Below are 18,867 nucleotides of genomic sequence, written 5' to 3'. Positions count from 1 at the left end.
ACCTGCAGGACAGAGGCCAGGCTTCCTGAGCTGTGAGATGAGATGAAAAGGAAATGCAAGAGGAAGGCTGACAAGGAAAAACCGACCAAACAGGTCGTGTGAGTTTTATGAAAAGTGAAAGGGAAACGGGGAAAGAGCCTGAGAAGCCTCCTGGACAAGGGAGGCTGAGTGATCAGAGCACCATGTGCAGGGATCACAAGGGAGGAAGGAGCAGGCTGGGCTGAGGAGAGGCGTCCCTTGGTTGGGGCAATCCAGAAGCTCAAGTGTAGATTCAGACACAAAAGTAGACATGGGCTGCTAGAACCTTGATGGTGGTTAAGGAAAGCTGGGGGGCGGGGTATCATTTAACCTGTGTGGAATGTTAGTTTGGAAAGATGAGTAGAGTTCTGGAATTGGAGGATAATGATGTTTGCACAGCTGAGTGAATGTACTTCATGCCACTGAACTACTTCTTAATGATTAAAATGGTAAATTGCATGTGATGTATTCTTTACCGCAGTATCCTTAAAAAGCACCCCAAGCGTTCTTCATAAAGATTTCTAAACAGAGACAAAAAGCAAGGGAAATGCGTGTTCTATCATCAAGTAAGAGTGAAGGGGAGGAGGCAAGTACAGTGCTGGGGGAAGACTTCAAAGAGCCAGTGGCTCCCCAGCACACCCTCTCCAAGGCTCCACTTTGCCTCAGGCCTTCTTCAGCTTCCTGGCCCCACACAGCCACCTGGCCACCAGACCCAGCAGCTTCCCACAGAGCCACGCGGTGCCCAGGGTGACCACCAGCAGGAACAAGAGGACGTCCAGTAGGTACTGCTCATACCACGGCTGCTGGAAGGCATGGGGCTTGAGGTGGGCTGCACCCCCTGTCTGAAGGATGTGGTCGATCCAGCCCACCAGCCGCTGGGCAGGGGTCAGGGGCTGTGAGCGTCTGATGATGCTGGCGGCCTCTGCGGCAGATTTGTACCTGTCAGCAGAGACAGAGGGGAGTTGTTAACTCAAGTGGTCTCAGAATTCTTAGAGACCTTGTATCACACACACATGCACACACACACTTTCTACCATAGGCACAGAAAACTTCCTTTCAAGGAAAATTGTTGGCCTGGTCTTGCCACTGTCCAACTGGGTCTGCTTGAAAAGTTCAAATTGATTCCTGCATGCAAAGACCCATGATTAGTGCTGAAAGTGCTAACATATAAAAGTACACCCATATTATTCTGTGTCCTGGAAGTTTCAGCTTTTACTGCAATAAGACCCACGTGGTGCCCATCATGGCTTACGCCTCCATCAAGCATTAAGGAACCACAAGCCCCAAGAGCTGCACACCTCTTGTCTTCCATGACTTGCTTCATCTTCAGAGCCAATGTCTCAGCCTTCATCTGCTCTAACTGGATAGAGACACCAAATTTTCTGGTTTCTACTCGGAGCAGGTTTTCATCCTGGTCTTCAAAGACAGGAATCCCCACCATGGGCACGCCATGATGGATGGCCTCCATGATACTATTCATCCCACCATGAGTGACAAAAAGACGGATGTGAGAGTGCGCTGTTGCAAATTAGAAAGAGAGCAGGACACCTCAGGATGAAAGTTTCCGGACAAAAAGGAAAGTAACAAGGGCGAAAAAAATGTAAAAAGGGATCTCAACATGCTGTAAAAAAATGAATTTACTGACTTACCTCAGGACACATTCAAGGGTGAATATTCTAAGACACAGATTCTGCTCTTGTCTCTGTACAGAAACTTCTCACCTCAGCCCTAATCCATCTAAGACTCAGAACCCTGGGAAAGCTTCAGAGAAGAGTGATAAAGCAAGGCACATTCCTCCCCCAACCTATTCATCCATCCATCCATCCATCTCTACCCTGTCTCTTTGCTTCTCATCTCTGTTCTCTCTCTATTACTCTCTCACACAGTCATTCTCTATGTCTCTGTTTCTCTCTCTCTCTCTCTTTCTGTCTCTTTGTCTTTAGCTCACTTGATCTTTTGCTCTCTAGGTCTCTCCCTCTTTTCTCCACTACCCATTCATTTCTCATTTATCTGAATTCTTAACACTATCATTGACATAACAACTCATGTGGCATTTATAAAACTTAACACTACAAGTATTTTCTCCTCAATTTTATGAGAAATCTTTAAGGTAGGGAATAATGGACCATACGTTTCATTATTTCCAGTTCCTCTTTGCCTACCCCACCCTTACTTTTGTTGTTGTTCAGTCACTCAGTCGTGTACAATTCTTTGCGATGCCATGGACTGCAGCATGCCAGGCTTCCCTGTCCTTCACCATCTCCCACAGCTTGCTCAAACTCATATCCATCACGTTGGTGATACCATCCAATCATCTTGTCCTCTGTTGCCCCTTTTCCTCCTGCCTTCAATCCTTCCCAGCATCAGTGTCTTTTCTAATGAGTCGGCTCTTTGCATCAGGTAGACAGAGCATTGGAGCCTCAGCTTCAGCATCAGTCCTTCCAATGAATATTTAGGATTGATTTCCTTTAGGATTGACTGATATGCTTGCAGTCCAAGGGGCTCTCAAGAGTCATCTCCAACACCACAGTTCAAAAGCATCAATTATTCGGTGCTCAATCTTCTTTACGATACAATTCTCACATCCCTACATGACTACTGGAAAAACCATATATGGACATTTGTAGGCAAAGTGATGTCTCTGCTTTTTAATATGCTGCCTAGGTCTGTCATAGCTTTTCTTCCAAGGAGCAAGCATCTTTTAATTTCATGGCCACAGTCACCATCTGCAGTGATTTTGGAGCCTAAGAAAATAAAGTCTGTCACTGTTCCCATTGTTTACCCATCTATTTGCCATGACATGATGGGATTGGATGCCATGATCTTAGGTTTTTCGAATGTTGAGTTTTAAGCAAGCTTTTTCACTCTCCTCTTTCACCTTCATCAAGAGGCTCTTTAGTTCCTCTTTGCTTTCTGCCATAAAGGTGGTATCATCTGCATATCTGAGGTTATTGATATTTCTTCCAGCAATCTTGATTCCAGCTTCTGCTGTATCCATCCTGGAATTTCACATGTGTACTCTGCATATAAGTTAAATAAGCAGGGTAACAATATACAGCCTTGACCTACTTCTTTCCTCCTTTGAGCCAGTCTGTTGTCCCATGTCCAGTTCTAACTGCTGCTTCTTGACCTGCATACAGGTTTCTCAAGGGGACAGGTAAGGTGATCTGATATTCCCATCTCTTTAAGAATTTTCCACAGTTTGTTGTGATCCACACAGTCAAAGGCTTTAGTGTAGTCAATGAAGCAGAAGTAGATGATTTTCTGGAACTCTTTTGCTTTTTCTATGATCCAACAGATGTTGGCAATTTGATCTCTGGTTCCTCTGCCTTTTCTAAATCCAACTTTAAACATCTGGGAAGTTCTTGGTTCATGTACTGTTGAAGCCTAGCTTGAAGGATTCTGAGCATTACTTTGCTAGTGTGTGAAATGAGTGCAACTGTGTGGTAGTTGGAGCATTCTTTGGCATTGCCCTTCTTTGGGATTGGAATGAAAACTGACCTTTTCCAGTCCTGTGGCCACTGCTAAGTTTTCCAAATTTGCTGACATATTGAGTGCAGCACTTTCACAGGATCATCTTTTAGGATTTGAAATAGTTCAGCTGGAATTCCATCACCTCCACTGGCTTTGCTCCTAGTGATGCTTCCTAAGGCCCACTTGACTTCACATTCCAGGATGTCTGGCTCTAGGTGAGAGATCACACCATTGTGGTTATCTGAGTCATGAAGATCTTTTTTGTATAGTTCTTCTGTGTATTATTGCCACCTCTTTTTAATATCTTCTGCTTCTCTTAGGTCCATACTATTCTGTCCTTATTGTGCCCATCTTTGCATGAAATGTTCCCTTGGTATCTCAAATTGCCTTGAAGAGCTCTCTAGTCTTTCCTTTTCTATTGTTTTCTTCTATTTCTTTGCACTGATCCCTGAGGAAGGCTTTCTTATCTCTCCTTGTTTTTCTTTGGAACTCTGCATTCAGTTGGATATAGTTTTCCTTTTCTCCTTTGCCTTTCAGCTATTTGTAGTCCTCTTCACACAACCATTTTACCTTTTTGCATTTCTTTTTCTTGGGGATGCTTTTTATCACCATCTCCTGTACAATGTCACGAACTTCCATCCATAGTTCTTCAGGCATTCTATTAGACCTAGTCCCTTTATTCTATTTGTCACTTCCACTGTATAATCGTAAGGGATTTGATTTAGGATATACCTGAATGGCCTGGTGGTTTTCCCTACTTTCTTCAATTTAAGACTGAATTTGGCAATAAGGAGTTTCTGATCTGAGCCACAGTCAGGTCCCAGTCTTGTTTTTGCTGACTGTATAGATCTTCTCCATCTTTGGCTGCAAAGAATATAATCAGTCTGATTTCAGTATTGACTATCTGGTGATGTCCATGTGTAGAGTTGTCTCTTGTGTTGCTGGAAGAGGGTGTTTGCTATGACCAGTGCATTCTCTTAACAAAATTCTGTTATCCTTTGCCCTGCTTCATTTTGTACTTCAAGGCCAAACTTGCCTGTTACTCCAGGTATCTCTTGACTTCCTACTTTTGCATTCCAATCCCCTAAGATGAAAAGAACATCTTTGTTTGGTGTTAGTTTTAGAAATTCTTGTAGGTTATCATAGAACCGTTCAACTTTAGCTTCTTTGGCATTAGTGGTTGGGGCATTGACTTGTATTACTGTGATACTGAATGGTTTGTATTGGAAACAAACTGAGATCATTCTGTCATTTTTGAGTCTATACCCTTATTGACAGAAAACTAAAACAAGTGTTAGTGAAGAGTTCATTTCAAACTCTGCCTCTCAATAGGGATGTGAATCAGAATCCACTTGGTTTCTTTGGAAGGGGGACTTCTTTTCCCTACCCCATGCCTTCTTAAGTCAGTGTTCAGAACTCTCTATCTTAAATTCCCCAATATGTTTTTGAACCACAATTTTGGCTATGACCCTCTGATTCAGTCAATGTGACAGTGAGGAGTATCCAAAAAACAGTAAAGAGACAAAGAAAACCTTTTTGGATGTAATGAGCTCTCAACTACCAAAGGATTTGCTGAACCAAATCACCAGCTATGAGATTACTCAGTTTGGCATGTAGACATTATAGCACACCCTCAGACACCACCAGCATCAACTTTGTAAAGGTATGAGTTGCTCACACCTGTGGTACTAAGGAGAATGTATCAATATGTGTAGATATATGTTTGTATAATGGCACGTGGCTGAAAAGGAGAATGGGGTGGCAGAGGGTAGTTCAATAGCATCACCAAGTCAATGGACATGAATTTGAGAAAATTCTGGGAGATAGTGGAGGACAGAGGAACCTGGCATGCTACAGTCTTTGGGATTGCAAACAGTTGGACATGACGTAGCAATTGAGCAACAACAAAAAACGTGGCTGAACAAGGGTTCAAGAGACCATGGGAGACAGTGACAATATGCCCCCTTATATGAGTTCTCAGACAAACTGTTGACAAATCATCTTGGATTGTGTTTGAGCAACCCTCTTTAGTGCCAGATAAGGTATGGTCAAAATAAACTGGAAGTGATACCACTTCCAGCTGCAGGTATCAGAAATGGAGAAGAAGAGGAAATGCTGTTTGGGACATTTTGGAAGTATAGCTTGATTTCTCAACAACTCCAGTTTGGCTGTTCCATTCCTTGGAATACTTACCTTCATTTATCAGCTGCTTCTTCTCATGTGAACAGGACTGCCTAACTAGATGTCAGAACCCTAATGAACCCCAAAGATAACATAAGGACGAGAGAAGTAGACTTGGAAAGTCCTTACCCAAGAGGTCATTCTGAGGAAGCCAGTCCATGATTTTTACGTTTGCTGCCAATTTGACATCTCTGGGCCAATGAGAAGGCTTACATTTCCAAATCACCCCTTGAGGGAGACGAGCAAAGGCAGCATTCATCTCCTTAAGAATCTCCTGGGACTGATATCTGCTCACGATGGAGCCCAAGGCCACAAGGACAAAACCAGAGTCTCCAAATTTGGCAATGAAATTCTCAAGTTCCTGGAGAGAGGTAGGAAAGGAAAGGAGGTGAATAATGTTGTCAGGGAAAGCCTAGACAGCCAAAAGATGAAAATCATCTATTTACTGAACATACTCTCCTGTTAACAGTTAGAGTTCACTGCCTTGAAACTGTTCTCATAGCCTCTAAGACAGCTCAGTGCCCTCTGCACCAGGCTCAGATCCTCTGGATAGATGGCCTTGAAGAAATTTTTATGAAACCTTGGGACACATTTTCCCATATAAACACTTTAAATACTCACTCACAAATGGATGTGAAGAGAGCTTTAGGTAACCAGCCACCATAATGGTGCACATTGCACATGAGGTACTTAAGACTGCAGCACCCATGTCTCAACCCAGAGCTTTCGTGTATCACAATGTTTTATGGAAGAGGAAAATTGAAGTGGTGGGAATCTCTTTCTTCATTGAAAACATGACCCCAGTACCAGAGTCATCCTCAACCCTCATTCTAGATCCAGGCAGACATGGTCATTCAGGAGTATTCAAATGTCAGATCAGAGGAGCTAGAGCCTGGGGGAGTGCAGTCTGCCGTCCTGGCCCATTAGGGCCTGGTGGGCCTTCTGGGGACTGAGGTAGACATGCTGGGAGAATATTCTGCTGTGTGTCTTCTTCATATTCTTTTTAGAAACCTGTATAGCTTCTTTGTTGAGGTATGTGTTAAGGTTTGTGGACCATTTTTTAATTGATTTTTTGTGTGTTGTTGAGTTCTAAGTATTCTTTGTATATTCTTAACATCAGTCTTTACCAGGTAGGTTTTCGGCAAATATTTCTTTCCAATCTGTGGTTTCTCTCCTGATTCTCTTGACAAGGTCTTTCTCAGGACAGATAATTTTAATTTCAATTTAACATACTTATTAACTCTTTTAATGTACTTATTAACTCTTTCTTTCATAGAATATATCCTAGGTTTTATGTCTAAAAAGTAATCACCAGACTCTATTTCATTTAGATGTTTTCCTATGTTATCTTCTAGGCATTTTATACTTTTCCATTTTATATTTAAGTATATTACCCATTTTTTAGTTAATCTTTGTTGAGAAGGTAAGGTCTGGGTTTAGATTCAATTTTTTTGCAAGTAAATGTCCAGTTGCTCCAGCACTGATTGTTGAAAAGTATCTTTTCTCCATGGTATTGCCTTTAATCCACTGTCAAACATCAGTTGACTAAATTCATGTGCATCTTATTTGTTTATTCTTTTTCTAAAACCACACTGTCTTGATTACTGTCCTTCACAGTAAGTGGTAAAGTTGAGTAATGTCAGTTCTTCCATCTTCAATATTGCATTAGCTCTTCAAGCTTTTTGCCTCTCCATACAAATTTGAGGATCAGTTTGTCAATATTCACAAAATAACTTACTGAGATTTTGATTGGGATTTACAATGAATCTTTAGATCAAACTGAAGAGAACTGACATCTTGACAATACTGAGTCTTCCTATCCATTAACATGGAATATCTCTCCATTTATTTAGTTCTTTGATTTTTTTCATCTGAGTTTTGTATGTCTTCTCATATAAATTTTATATATATTTTATTAGATTTATTTTTAAGTATTTCATTTTGCAGAATGCTAATATAGGTGGTGCAGTGGTAAAGAATCTGCCTGATGATACAAGAGATGCAAGTTCGATCCCTGGGTCAAGAATATTCCCTAGAGAAGGTAAATGATTATTCTTGCCTGAATAATCCCATGGACAGAAAGGCCTGGTGGGCTACAGTTCATGGGGTTTCAAAGAGTTGGACATAACTGAGTATGCATGCAACATATAATATTATGTTTTAAATTTCACATTCCCCCTGTTCATTGCTGGTATATAGGAAAGGTACATTAAACGTATATTCTGTGACATTGCTATAATTACTAATTAGTTCCAAGAGTTTTTTCTTGACTTTTTTTGATTTTTACATGGACCATCCTGTTATCTGTGAATAAAAACAGTTTCATTTCTTCCTTCCTAATATATATGATTTTTGTTCCTTTTTTTTTTTTTTTTTTTGGTCTTACTGCTTTAACCAGGATTTTCACTAGAAGTTAAAAAGAACTGGTTGTGGCCAGTCAGCCAGCATTAGCTCCAGGATCCCCTGGGGTTCTGCAGTCAGTGGCATCATGACCCAACCTTGCCAACCAGCAGCTTGCCAACTGCCCCACAAAGCAAGGCCTGGCAACCAACTGGACCAGGGTCAAGTCAACACCTACCAGACCATCCACAGTAGTCAACCTGCCACAACAGAAGAATCCATGCAGCCCACACAAGGGACAGTCCTAGAAAATATAGCTCTGGTAAGCAGGGAGAGGGGTGTACACTGCTGTGACATATGGGATTATTCCTACAAAAGATCCCTTCCCCAAGGTCAGGAAAAGTAACCAACCTAACAAGTACATAGAAATGAAAATAGCAAATTAGGCAAAATGAAGTTTCAGAGGAATATGATCCAAGCAAGTTTTCATAAATAAGATAAACTACCAGAAGAGTTAAGTGAAGTAAATATAAGCAATCTACCAAAATAAAGAAAAGAATTCAAGATGATGATCATAGAGATGATCATAGAATTCAGGAGAAGAATGGATAAACAAACTGAGAAGTTAGAAGTTTTTAACAAAAAGTTAGAAAATATGAAGAAGTACCAAATAGAGGTGAAAAATACACTAACTGAAGTGAAAAAATGCACTAGAAGGAACTGACAGAGTAGATGATACAGAGGGATGGATCAGTGAACTGGAAGACAGGGTAATGGAAATCACTGAAGCTGAACAGGAAAAGAAAACAGAATCAAAAGAAGTGAAGACAGTTTGAGAGACCTTGGGGACAATATCAAACATACTAATACTTTATAGTGGTCCAGAAGGAAAAGAGAGAGAGAAAGGGGCAGAGAACATTTATGAGGACATAATAGCTGAAAACTTCCCTAATCTGGGAAATGAAATAGACACCCATGTACAGGAATCACAGAGAGTCCCAAAAAGGATTAACTCAAAGAGGACGATACCAATGCGCACTGTAATTAAAATGGCAAAAGTTAAGGAGAGAACAATAAATGCATCAAGGGAAAAACAGCAAGTTAGGTACAAAGGAACTCCCGTAACGGTATCAGCTGATTCATCAGCAGAAACTCTGCAAGCCTGAAGGGAGTAGCACAACATATTTAAAGTGATGAAAGGGAAAATCTGCAAACAAGAATACTTTCATTTAGATTTGATGGAGAAATCAAAAGTTTTACAGACAAGCAAAAAGCTAAGAGAGTTCAGCACCACCAACCCAGCTTTACAAGAAATGTTAACGGGGCCTCTCAAAACAGAAAGGAACAGGCCACAATTAGAAACATGTAAATTACAAAAGGAAAAACACATTGGTGAAAGCAAATATACAGTAAAGGTAGTAAATCAGCCACATGCAAAGCCAGTATGAATACTAAAGGACAAAAGTAGTAAAATCATCTATTTCCACAACAAGCAGTTAAGATGTACATAAAACCAAAAAAGAAGTAAAATATATTGCAAGAAAGCAGTTATGAGGGGAGAGGGAGTAAAAAATCAGACTTGATAAAATGCATTTGAAATTAAGACTAGCAACTTAAAATAATCACATAATGGGTTGCTATATACAAACCTCATGGTAATCACAAATCAAAAATCTATAATAGATACACACACAAAGAGTAAGAAATTTACACATAACACTAAAGATAATCATCAAATTATAATGGAAGAGAACAAAAAAAGAAGAAAGGAACAAAAACAACCCTAAAACAATTAACAAAATAGCAATAAGTACATACCTATCAATAATTACTTTAAATGTAAGTGAATGAAATACTCCAAACAAAAGACATAGAGTGGCTGAATGGATACAAAAACAAGACCTATATATATTCTTCTTATAAGAGACTCACTTCAGATCTAAAACCACACACAGACTGAAAATGAGGGAATGGAAAAAGGTATTTCATGCAAATGGAAATCAAAAGAAAACCAGGGTAGCAATATTTACATCAGACAAAATAGACTTTAAAACAAAAACTATAATAAGAGAAAAAGAAGGACATCACATAATGATTGCGGGATTAATCCAAGAAGAAGATACAACAATTATAAATATATATGCACCCAACATGATGTTGTTTGGTTGTTTAGTCACTAAGTCGTGTACGACTGTTTACAATCCCATGGACTGTAGCCTGCCAGGATCCTCTGTCCATGGGATTTCCCAGACAAGAATACTGGAGTGGGTTGCCATTTCCTTCTCCACAGGGGATCTTCCACCTAAATACATAAAGCATATATTAACCAACATATGTTGAAAATGTGGGAAAGTTGCAACACTTACACACTATTGTCAGGAATGTCACTATGTAAAATAATACAGAGAATCATCGAAAAATTAAAAATAGAACTAATAAAATAATCCAACAATCCTAGTTTTGTGTATATACATAAATGAATGGGAATTATGATCTGAAAGAGATATCTATATTCCCATGTTCACTGAAGCACTATACACAAGAGCCAAGATGTGGAAACAACCTAAATGTCCATCAAAAGATGAATGGTTAAAGCAAATGTAGAATAAACATCCTCTGTAGTATAAACAGCCTCTTCTCCTTCTGCCTTCAACCTGCCTTTAGTCCATGGGGTCACAAAGAGTTGGGTGTGACTTGGTGACTGAACAACAACAGTTTAAACATACAGTTAGTTTGTATTATTTAGCTTTGTAAACAAGGAAATTTTTCAATATGTGAAAACATGAATGAATCTTGAGGTTCATTTCATGCTAAATGAAATGTCAGTCACAGAAGGGCAAATACTGCAGGATTTCACTTATATAAAGTATCTAAAATAGCCAAATTCATAGAAACAAAAAGTGGAAGCTGGTTTCCAGGGACTGGAGGAAGGAGAAATGGGTAGCTACTTTTCAATGGAGGCAGGGTTTCAGTGAAGCAGAAAGAAGAGGATCTAGAAATCTGCTATATAGCATGACACCTATAGTCAATAATAATGTATTGCACTGTTAAATACTTGTTAAGAGGGTAAATCTCATATTAAGTGTCTTAACAACAGAAAAATAAAATACAAAATAGAAAAATTAAATTAAAAGTTATATACTAGGGGTTTTGCCTATCTCACTCTACTTAAATTCCAGGATCCCAGTGGCAGGAGCAGACACCAACTCTACACTGAAGACCTCTGCATGAAATCCACACTCTCAGGTTTTACTTACCTGTGGTACTGGTTTAATAGGTTTGACCATTAAGCCTCCAACATTCACAGTGTTTGGAAACAGAGGCCGAGCAAATTCAAAGGCAAAGTCAGAACTGACAAACCACAGCTCTGCTTTCTTTAGAAGATGAGATAAAACTGGCCTAGAACCTTCCTGGAAATGTTCTTTGATGGTGTTGTCAAAGGTAGAGTGTATTTTCCACTGCTCCACAGAGAAAACAAGTGACATCAGAAAATTCTTCACTCTACCCCAGAAGTCCATATGGTCAGTTAGGAAAGACTGAAATACTGGAACATAAGACAAGGGGCTTGGCAGGCCAAAGTCCAGTCTGCTAACTAATGTGGAAAGAATGGACACAAACAGCTTCCCGAGTTTCTCAGCAATTAGAAATGAACAGAAGTCAAAGGCATCAACAACTATCAGGTCAAAGTTCTCATTCTTTAAGGAATCCATGATATCACGTCTCCTTAGCAGATAACTGCATCGAGTCCCAAGTGTTTCCATTAAATTTACAAAGTGTTCAGATTTTTTTCTGTAAGAAAAAAAAATTAATAACAAATACTCACTGGAGGTCTTAATTTCACAATATTTAGGATAATCTTCAGCTCAAAGAAAATATCCAGTTAAGAAAGACCATATCTGACAGCCTATTTTTACCCACCAATTTTACTACTGTCCAAGAAATATCCTCTACTCTACCACTCTGGTCCAGGTGTTTCTACTTCCTAAAATATACTCACTTCTTCCCCTCTCCTTTCTTTGACCAATCCAAATTCACCCACCATCATGCCAATTCAAGGTCCTTCTGCTTTGGGAGCCATCTCTGTAGCAAATCTCGTGGTTCCGTGTCTATTTGATATATTCTGTGATGTTCTGTTTTATTTTCATCTGTATACTGACTTATGAGCAACTGTCTTATTTCCCAGCCAAGCTGTGGAAGTAACTTCATGACAGAGTCCATCAATACTGATGATGATTTTGCTTTTTTTTAAAACCATCTTATATATCCTGCATCTGATAGCTTGTAGCGACTGATCTGATCTGATACTAATATTAGAATCCAAATTCTAAACTGAACATGAGATTTATATCTTTCTTTTTTTTTAATTTTATTTTATTTTTTAACTTTACAATATTGTATTGGTTTTGCCATATATCAAAATGAATCTGCCACAGGTATACATGTGTTCCCCATCCTGAACCCTCCTCCCTCCTCCCTCCCCATACCATCCCTCTGGGTCGTCCCAGTGCACCAGCCCCAAGCATCCAGTATCGTGCATCGAACCTGGACTGGCGACTCATTTCATATATGATATTATACATGTTTCAATGCCATTCTCCCAAATCATCCCACCCTCTCCCTCTCCCACAGAGTCCAAAAGACTGTGCTATACATCAGTGTCTCTTTGGCTGTCTCGTATACAGGGTTATTGTTACCATCTTTCTAAATTCCATATATATGCGTTAGTATACTGTATTGGTGTTTTTCTTTCTGGATTACTTCACTCTGTATAATAGGCTCCAGTTTCATCCACCTCATTAGAACTGATTCAAATGTATTCCTTTTAATGGCTGAGTAATACTCCATTGTGTATATGTACCACAGCTTTCTTATCCATTCATCTGCTGATGGACATCTAGGTTGCTTCCATGTCCTAGCTATTATAAACAGTGCTTCGATGAACATTGGGGTACACGTGTCTCTTTCAATTCTGGTTTCCTCAGTGTGTATGCCCAGCAGTGGAATTTCTGGGTCATAAAGCAGTTCTATTTACAGTTTTTTAAGGAATATCCACCCTGTTCTCCATAGTGGCTGTACTAGTTTGCATTCCCACCAACAGTGTAAGAGGGTTCCCTTTTCTCCACACCCTCTCCAGCATTTATTGCTTGTAGACTTTTGGATTGCAGCCATTCTGACTGGTGTGAAATGGATACATAGAAAACCCTAAAGACTCCACCAGAAAATTACTAGAGCTAATCAATGAATATAGTAAAATTGCAGGATATAAAATCAACACACAGAAATCCCTTGCATTCCTATACACTAATAATGAGAAAATAGAAAGAGAAATTAAGGAAACAATTCCATTCACCATTGCAACGAAAAGAATAAAATACTTAGGAATATATCTACCTAAAGAAACTAAAGACCTATATATAGAAAACTATAAAACACTGGTGAAAGAAATCAAAGAGGACACTAATAGATGGAGAAATATACCATGTTCATGGATTGGAAGAATCAATATAGTGAAAATGAGTATACTACCCAAAGCAATTTATAGATTCAATGCAATCCCTATCAAGCTACCAATGGTATTCTTCACAGAGCTAGAACAAATAATTTCACAATTTGTATGGAAATACAAAAAACCTCGAATAGCCAAAGCTATCTTGAGAAAGAAGAATGGAACTGGAGGAATCAACCTGCCTGACTTCAGGCTCTACTATAAAGCCACAGTCATCAAGACAGTATGGTACTGGCACAAAGACAGAAATATAGATCAATGGAACAAAACTGAAAGGCCAGAGATAAACCCATGCACCTATGGACACCTTATCTTTGACAAAGGAGGCAAGAATATACAATGGATTAAAGACAATCTCTTTAACAAGTGGTGCTGGGAAAACTGGTCAACCACTTGTAAAAGAATGAAACTAGAACACTTTCTAATACCATACACAAAAATAAACTCAAAATGGATTAAAGATCTAAACATAAGACCAGAAACTATAAAACTCCTAGAGGAGAACATAGGCAAAACACTCTCTGACATACATCACAGCAGGATCCTCTATGACCCACCTCCCAGAATATTGGAAATAAAAGCAAAAATAAACAAATGGGACCTAATAAAAATTAAAAGCCTCTGCACAACAAAGGAAATTATAAGCAAGGTGAAAAGACAACCTTCAGAATGGGAGAAAATAATAGCAAATGAAGCAACTGACAAACAACTAATCTAAAAATATACAAGCAACTCCTACAGCTCAATTCCAGAAAAATAAATGACCCAATCAAAAAATGGGCCAAAGAACTAAATAGACATTTCTCCAAAGAAGACATACAGATGGCTAACAAACACATGAAAAGATGCTCAAGATCACTCATTATCAGAGAAATGCAAATCAAAACCACTATGAGATTTATATCTTTCTAATGTAAAGTTAAATGATTTAGAACAAACATAAATGAAACTTTGTTTGAAACTTGTTAACAGCCTTTCCACTTTATGCTCACCGGGGTATTTATAGAAGTTAATGCTCAATTTTTACTGACACCGAATTAAGACCCATTTATTACCCTATTCCAGGAACTATTCTCCATCAATGTTTTTCCATCACTGCCTGCAAAGAAAATGATTCTTTTTGTATAGCCCAGGGAGAAATAGACAAGAATGTTTGTGACCAGAGATCACAGGTACAGGTATTTTGAAGACCTGTGGGCCTCCTAGTATAGCAAAGGACTGAAAGAATCAATGGCTCAGCAAACCCATAACCTGTACAACACTACACCATGTCAGCCCACTTAAAGAAGGCCAATAAGGTTGATAATTCATTAGCAATATTCAGATCTCTACCTGCTCTTTAGAATCAACGTTGAGGGACGGTGATTAGCTGAAATTATCCTCTATTATATTTTTTAAAGATTCTACATAAAGAATGATTGCCAAATATCAGGGTAAATTCAAAATAAGAAGTACAAAGTCCTCAAAAGTAGAACATTAATCCTATCTGAAATTAAGTTGATTCATTGAAAAAGATTACAAGACGACACTGTGTGGTGTCCCCATGAACTATAGCCCACCAGGCTCCTCTTTCCATGGAATTCTCCAGGCAAGAAAACTGGAGAGGGTAGCCATTCTCTTCTCCAGAGGATCTTCCTGACCCACGGATTGAAAAGTCTCCTGCATTGCAGGCAGATTCTTTACAGTCTGAGCCATCAGGGAAGCCTTGTGCTCCATATATTCCACCATATTTAACATGTGTGTGTGTGTAGAACCAGTCTTCAAAGAAATCAAGTTGCAAGAGAAGAAACAAGACATAGACTTAAAAAACATAGGCCTAACAACACAAAGTTTCAAATGAGTACTTTAGATCAGATGTCTTAAAGTGGAGAGAATTTGATCTTCTAGTTTTAGAGAGTAAGAAAGTTTTAAGAAAAAGATTTGAACACAACTTTGATAGTGAGTAGAATTTTTAAAGAAAGAAGGGGGTGGGTTAAGCCACTGAAATTAGCCAACTGAGGCATGGATATTGTCTTTCCTCTTATATGTCAAAGATAAAGAACTTTCTATACATCCCAGGTGATGACAAAAACTCTCAGGCTCATCTCTCACTGTGCTTCATCAAAGTATTTGAGGTATTTTTAATGTATTTAAAAGAGCAACATTTCAAGGTATGAAAAAAAAATCAATATTCATGATGAGTGTTTTTCCATTCTTGAATTTATATAAGGAGAATGGAGAAAAAATAAGTATAAAATGGTGGGTAGGGTTTGTTTACCAACAATGATAAATTAGGTTGTCTATCCCTCCTTCTGTGTTGGGGAGAGTATACACAAAGTTTTGTAAGTGATGTATCACCAACAAGATCCAGGAGCAACAATCCCTCACAACTATCTGCCACAACTAAAAGTAGAAATTCATGTTTTTCATGGGAAAAGGACAATATACAGACTAGATAGTATGAAAATCATCTGCTTCATCCATCCACCCACCACCCCATATCATTCTTCCTTCTCTCCATCCATTTATCCATCAACTCATCTACTGCTCTTAAACTTATTCCCAGTATCCATGTATCCATCCATTTATTTGTATCACTGAAATACTAGGTCTTTCATTGAGAGAATAAATTACCTGTTGTGCAAAGCTTCTGTCACAAACAAATCCAGACGTTTCCTTATTTCATTTTCAAGATCTCCAGGTGAATGCCAACTGATAACCTGGAATGAGTGTTCCTCCTTTTCTAAATCTAAGAAAACACCAACAGGGAAATATTTAATATGTCACATAACTCAGACCAAAATTAGCATGATATCATAGTGTACTTATTGCAATAATTTTATATATATTTAGATGTTTGCTTTTTGAATTTGTTCTTGCCCTCTCATTCCTTTAATCATATGACAATACTTATTAAGAACTTTACAAATATTCAGTCACTTTTATTCAATTTAAACTGCTAGAGTTCCATTCAAAGCCTTTGATTAAAGGTATTCCTCATTTAACAGGTGAGAAGACAAAGATGAATGGGGTGTCAAACAGTCAAGGATACACACATGGTAAGTGGTATACTTTGTATTTAAGTTATATATAAATGCATATATAATATACATATATTTGTGCAAACATATATGCTATGAAAAAAAATTAGGTCAACACACAGTGGGGAGGATTCTGGGAAGATGATAGAGTAGGAAGCACCAAAAATCTGTCTCTCCATTTAAACAACAAACGCACTGACAGAATCTTCTAAAATAATTATTTTGAAACTCATAGTCCATGGAGGGCTTGCAACTTCCAGGGTGAAAAGATCAATAAAATTGACAAATATTTAGCTAGAAATACTAAGAAAAAAAGAGAGAGAGCGAATACTCAAATTACTAAAATCCAAATTGAAAATGGTGTCATTGCCAGTTATACAGAAATTAGTATTATAAGAAATATGTGAAAAACTGTACACCAACAAATTGGATAATCTAGATGAAATTTTAAAATTCTTAGAGACATAAAACCAATTAATAGTAAATCATAAAGAAATAGAAAATTTGAATAGATTTATAAGTCATAAGGAAATTAAATCAGCAGTCAAAATCTCTCAATAAAATCAAGCCCTGGATCCAATAGTAGCACTAGTAAATCCTACCAAACATTTAAAGAAGAAATGCTTCTTCTCAAAATGCTACTCCTTCTCAAATTGTTCCAAAGAGTTGAACAGATGGAAACACTTTCAAACTCGTTTTATGAAGCCAGCATTTCCCTGATACCAAAGCCAGACAGTTCAGTACAGTTCAGTCATGCACTCGTGTCCAGCTCTTTGCAACCCTATGGACTGCAGCACACCAAGCTTCCCTGTCCATCACCAACTCCTGGAGCTTGCTCAGATTCACATCCATCGAGTTGGTGATGTCATCCAACCATCTCATCCTCTATCATCCCCTTCTCATCCTGCCTTCAATCTTTCCCAACATCAGGATCTTTTCTAAGGAGTCAGTCCTTCACCTCAGGTGGCCAAAGTATTGGAGTTTTGGCTTCAGCATCAGTCCTTCCAATGAATATTCAAAACTGATTTCTTTTACGATTGACTGGTTTGATCTCCTTACAGTCCAAGGGGTTCTCAAGAGTCTTCTCCAACACCACAGTTCAAAAGCATAAATTCTTCGGCATTCATCTTTCTTTATACTCCAATTATCACATCCACACATGACTACTGGCAAAACCATAGCCTTGACCAGATGGACCTTTGTTGGCAATGTAATGCCTCTGCTTTTTAATATGCTGTAGAGGTTAGTCATAGCTTTTCTTCCAAGGAGCAAATATCTTTTAATTTCATGGCTGCAGTCACCATCTGCCGTGATTTTGGGGCCCAAGGAAATAAAATCTATCTCTGTTTCCATTGTTTCCCCTTCTGTTTGCCGTGAAGTGATGGGATCAGATGCCATGATCTTTGTTTTTTGAATGCTGAGTTTTAAGCCAGCTTTTTCATTCTCCTCTTTCACCTATATCAAGAGGCTTTTTAGTTCCTCTTTGCTTTCTGCTAAGTGTGGCATCATCTGCATATCTGAGGTTATTGATGTTTCTCCTGGCAATCTTGATTCCAGCTTGTGCTTGTGCTTGTGCTTCATCCACATGACATTTCACATGATGTACTCTGCATATAAGTTAAACAAGCAGGGTGACAATATGCCAGCCTTGATGTACTCCTTTCCCAATCTGGGAAAGCCAGACAAGCACACTACGAAAAAAGGAAACCTATAGACTAATGTCCTTTATAAACATTGATACAAAAGCCCTCAAAAAAAAGCAGCAAATAAAATTCAACAGAATATGAAGAGGATTATACACAATGGTTTATTCCTCGAAGGCAAAGATACCTCAGTAAACAAAAACCAATTGATAAAAGATACCAGATTAACAGAATGAAGGACAAAAATCACATGACCAATTCAACTGATGCAGAAAAAGTATTTGATAAAATTCAAAATCCATTCATAATTTAAAAAAAAAACACTCAACAAACTAGGAATAGAAGGAAAACTTCCTCAACTCTTGCGAGTCCCTTGGACTGCAAGGAGATCCAACCAGTCCATCCTAAAGGAGATCAGTCCTGGGTGTTCATTGGAAGAACTGATGTTGAAGCTGAAACTCCAATACTTTGGCCACCTGATGTGAAGGGCTGACTCATTTGAAAAGACCCTGATGCTTGGAAAGATTGGGGGCAGGAGGAGAAGGGGATGACAGAGGATGAGATGGCTGGATGGCATCACCGACTCGATGGACATGAGTTTGGGTGGACTCTGGGAGTTGGTGATGGACAGGGAGGCCTGGCGTGCTGCAGTTCATGGGGTTGCAAAGAGTTGGACACGACTGAG

The 18,867-nt window shown here is 38.7% G+C and overlaps 1 protein-coding gene across 1 annotated transcript in view; it reads right to left on the bottom strand.

Moving 5' to 3' along the window:
- Positions 1-556: 556 nt before the first annotated feature.
- Positions 557-18,867, bottom strand: part of LOC109575088 (UDP-glucuronosyltransferase 3A1-like) — a 37,991-nt gene continuing 19,680 nt past the window's right edge. The window contains exons 3-7 of the mRNA XM_019983164.2: positions 16,133-16,247; positions 11,271-11,802; positions 5,803-6,034; positions 1,317-1,536; positions 557-957 (exon numbers count right to left, since the gene is read on the bottom strand). Of these exons, the coding sequence (XP_019838723.2) occupies positions 681-957; positions 1,317-1,536; positions 5,803-6,034; positions 11,271-11,802; positions 16,133-16,247 (1,376 nt within the window). The 3' untranslated portion in view covers positions 557-680. The remainder of the gene's footprint in view (positions 958-1,316; positions 1,537-5,802; positions 6,035-11,270; positions 11,803-16,132; positions 16,248-18,867) is intronic.

This window comes from Bos indicus, chromosome 20, assembly GCF_029378745.1.
Source record: "Bos indicus isolate NIAB-ARS_2022 breed Sahiwal x Tharparkar chromosome 20, NIAB-ARS_B.indTharparkar_mat_pri_1.0, whole genome shotgun sequence".
NCBI classification, from domain to species: domain Eukaryota; kingdom Metazoa; phylum Chordata; class Mammalia; order Artiodactyla; family Bovidae; genus Bos; species Bos indicus.
The sequence above is the reverse complement of the archived record's forward strand: the minus strand, read 5'-3'. Positions and strand labels throughout refer to the sequence as shown.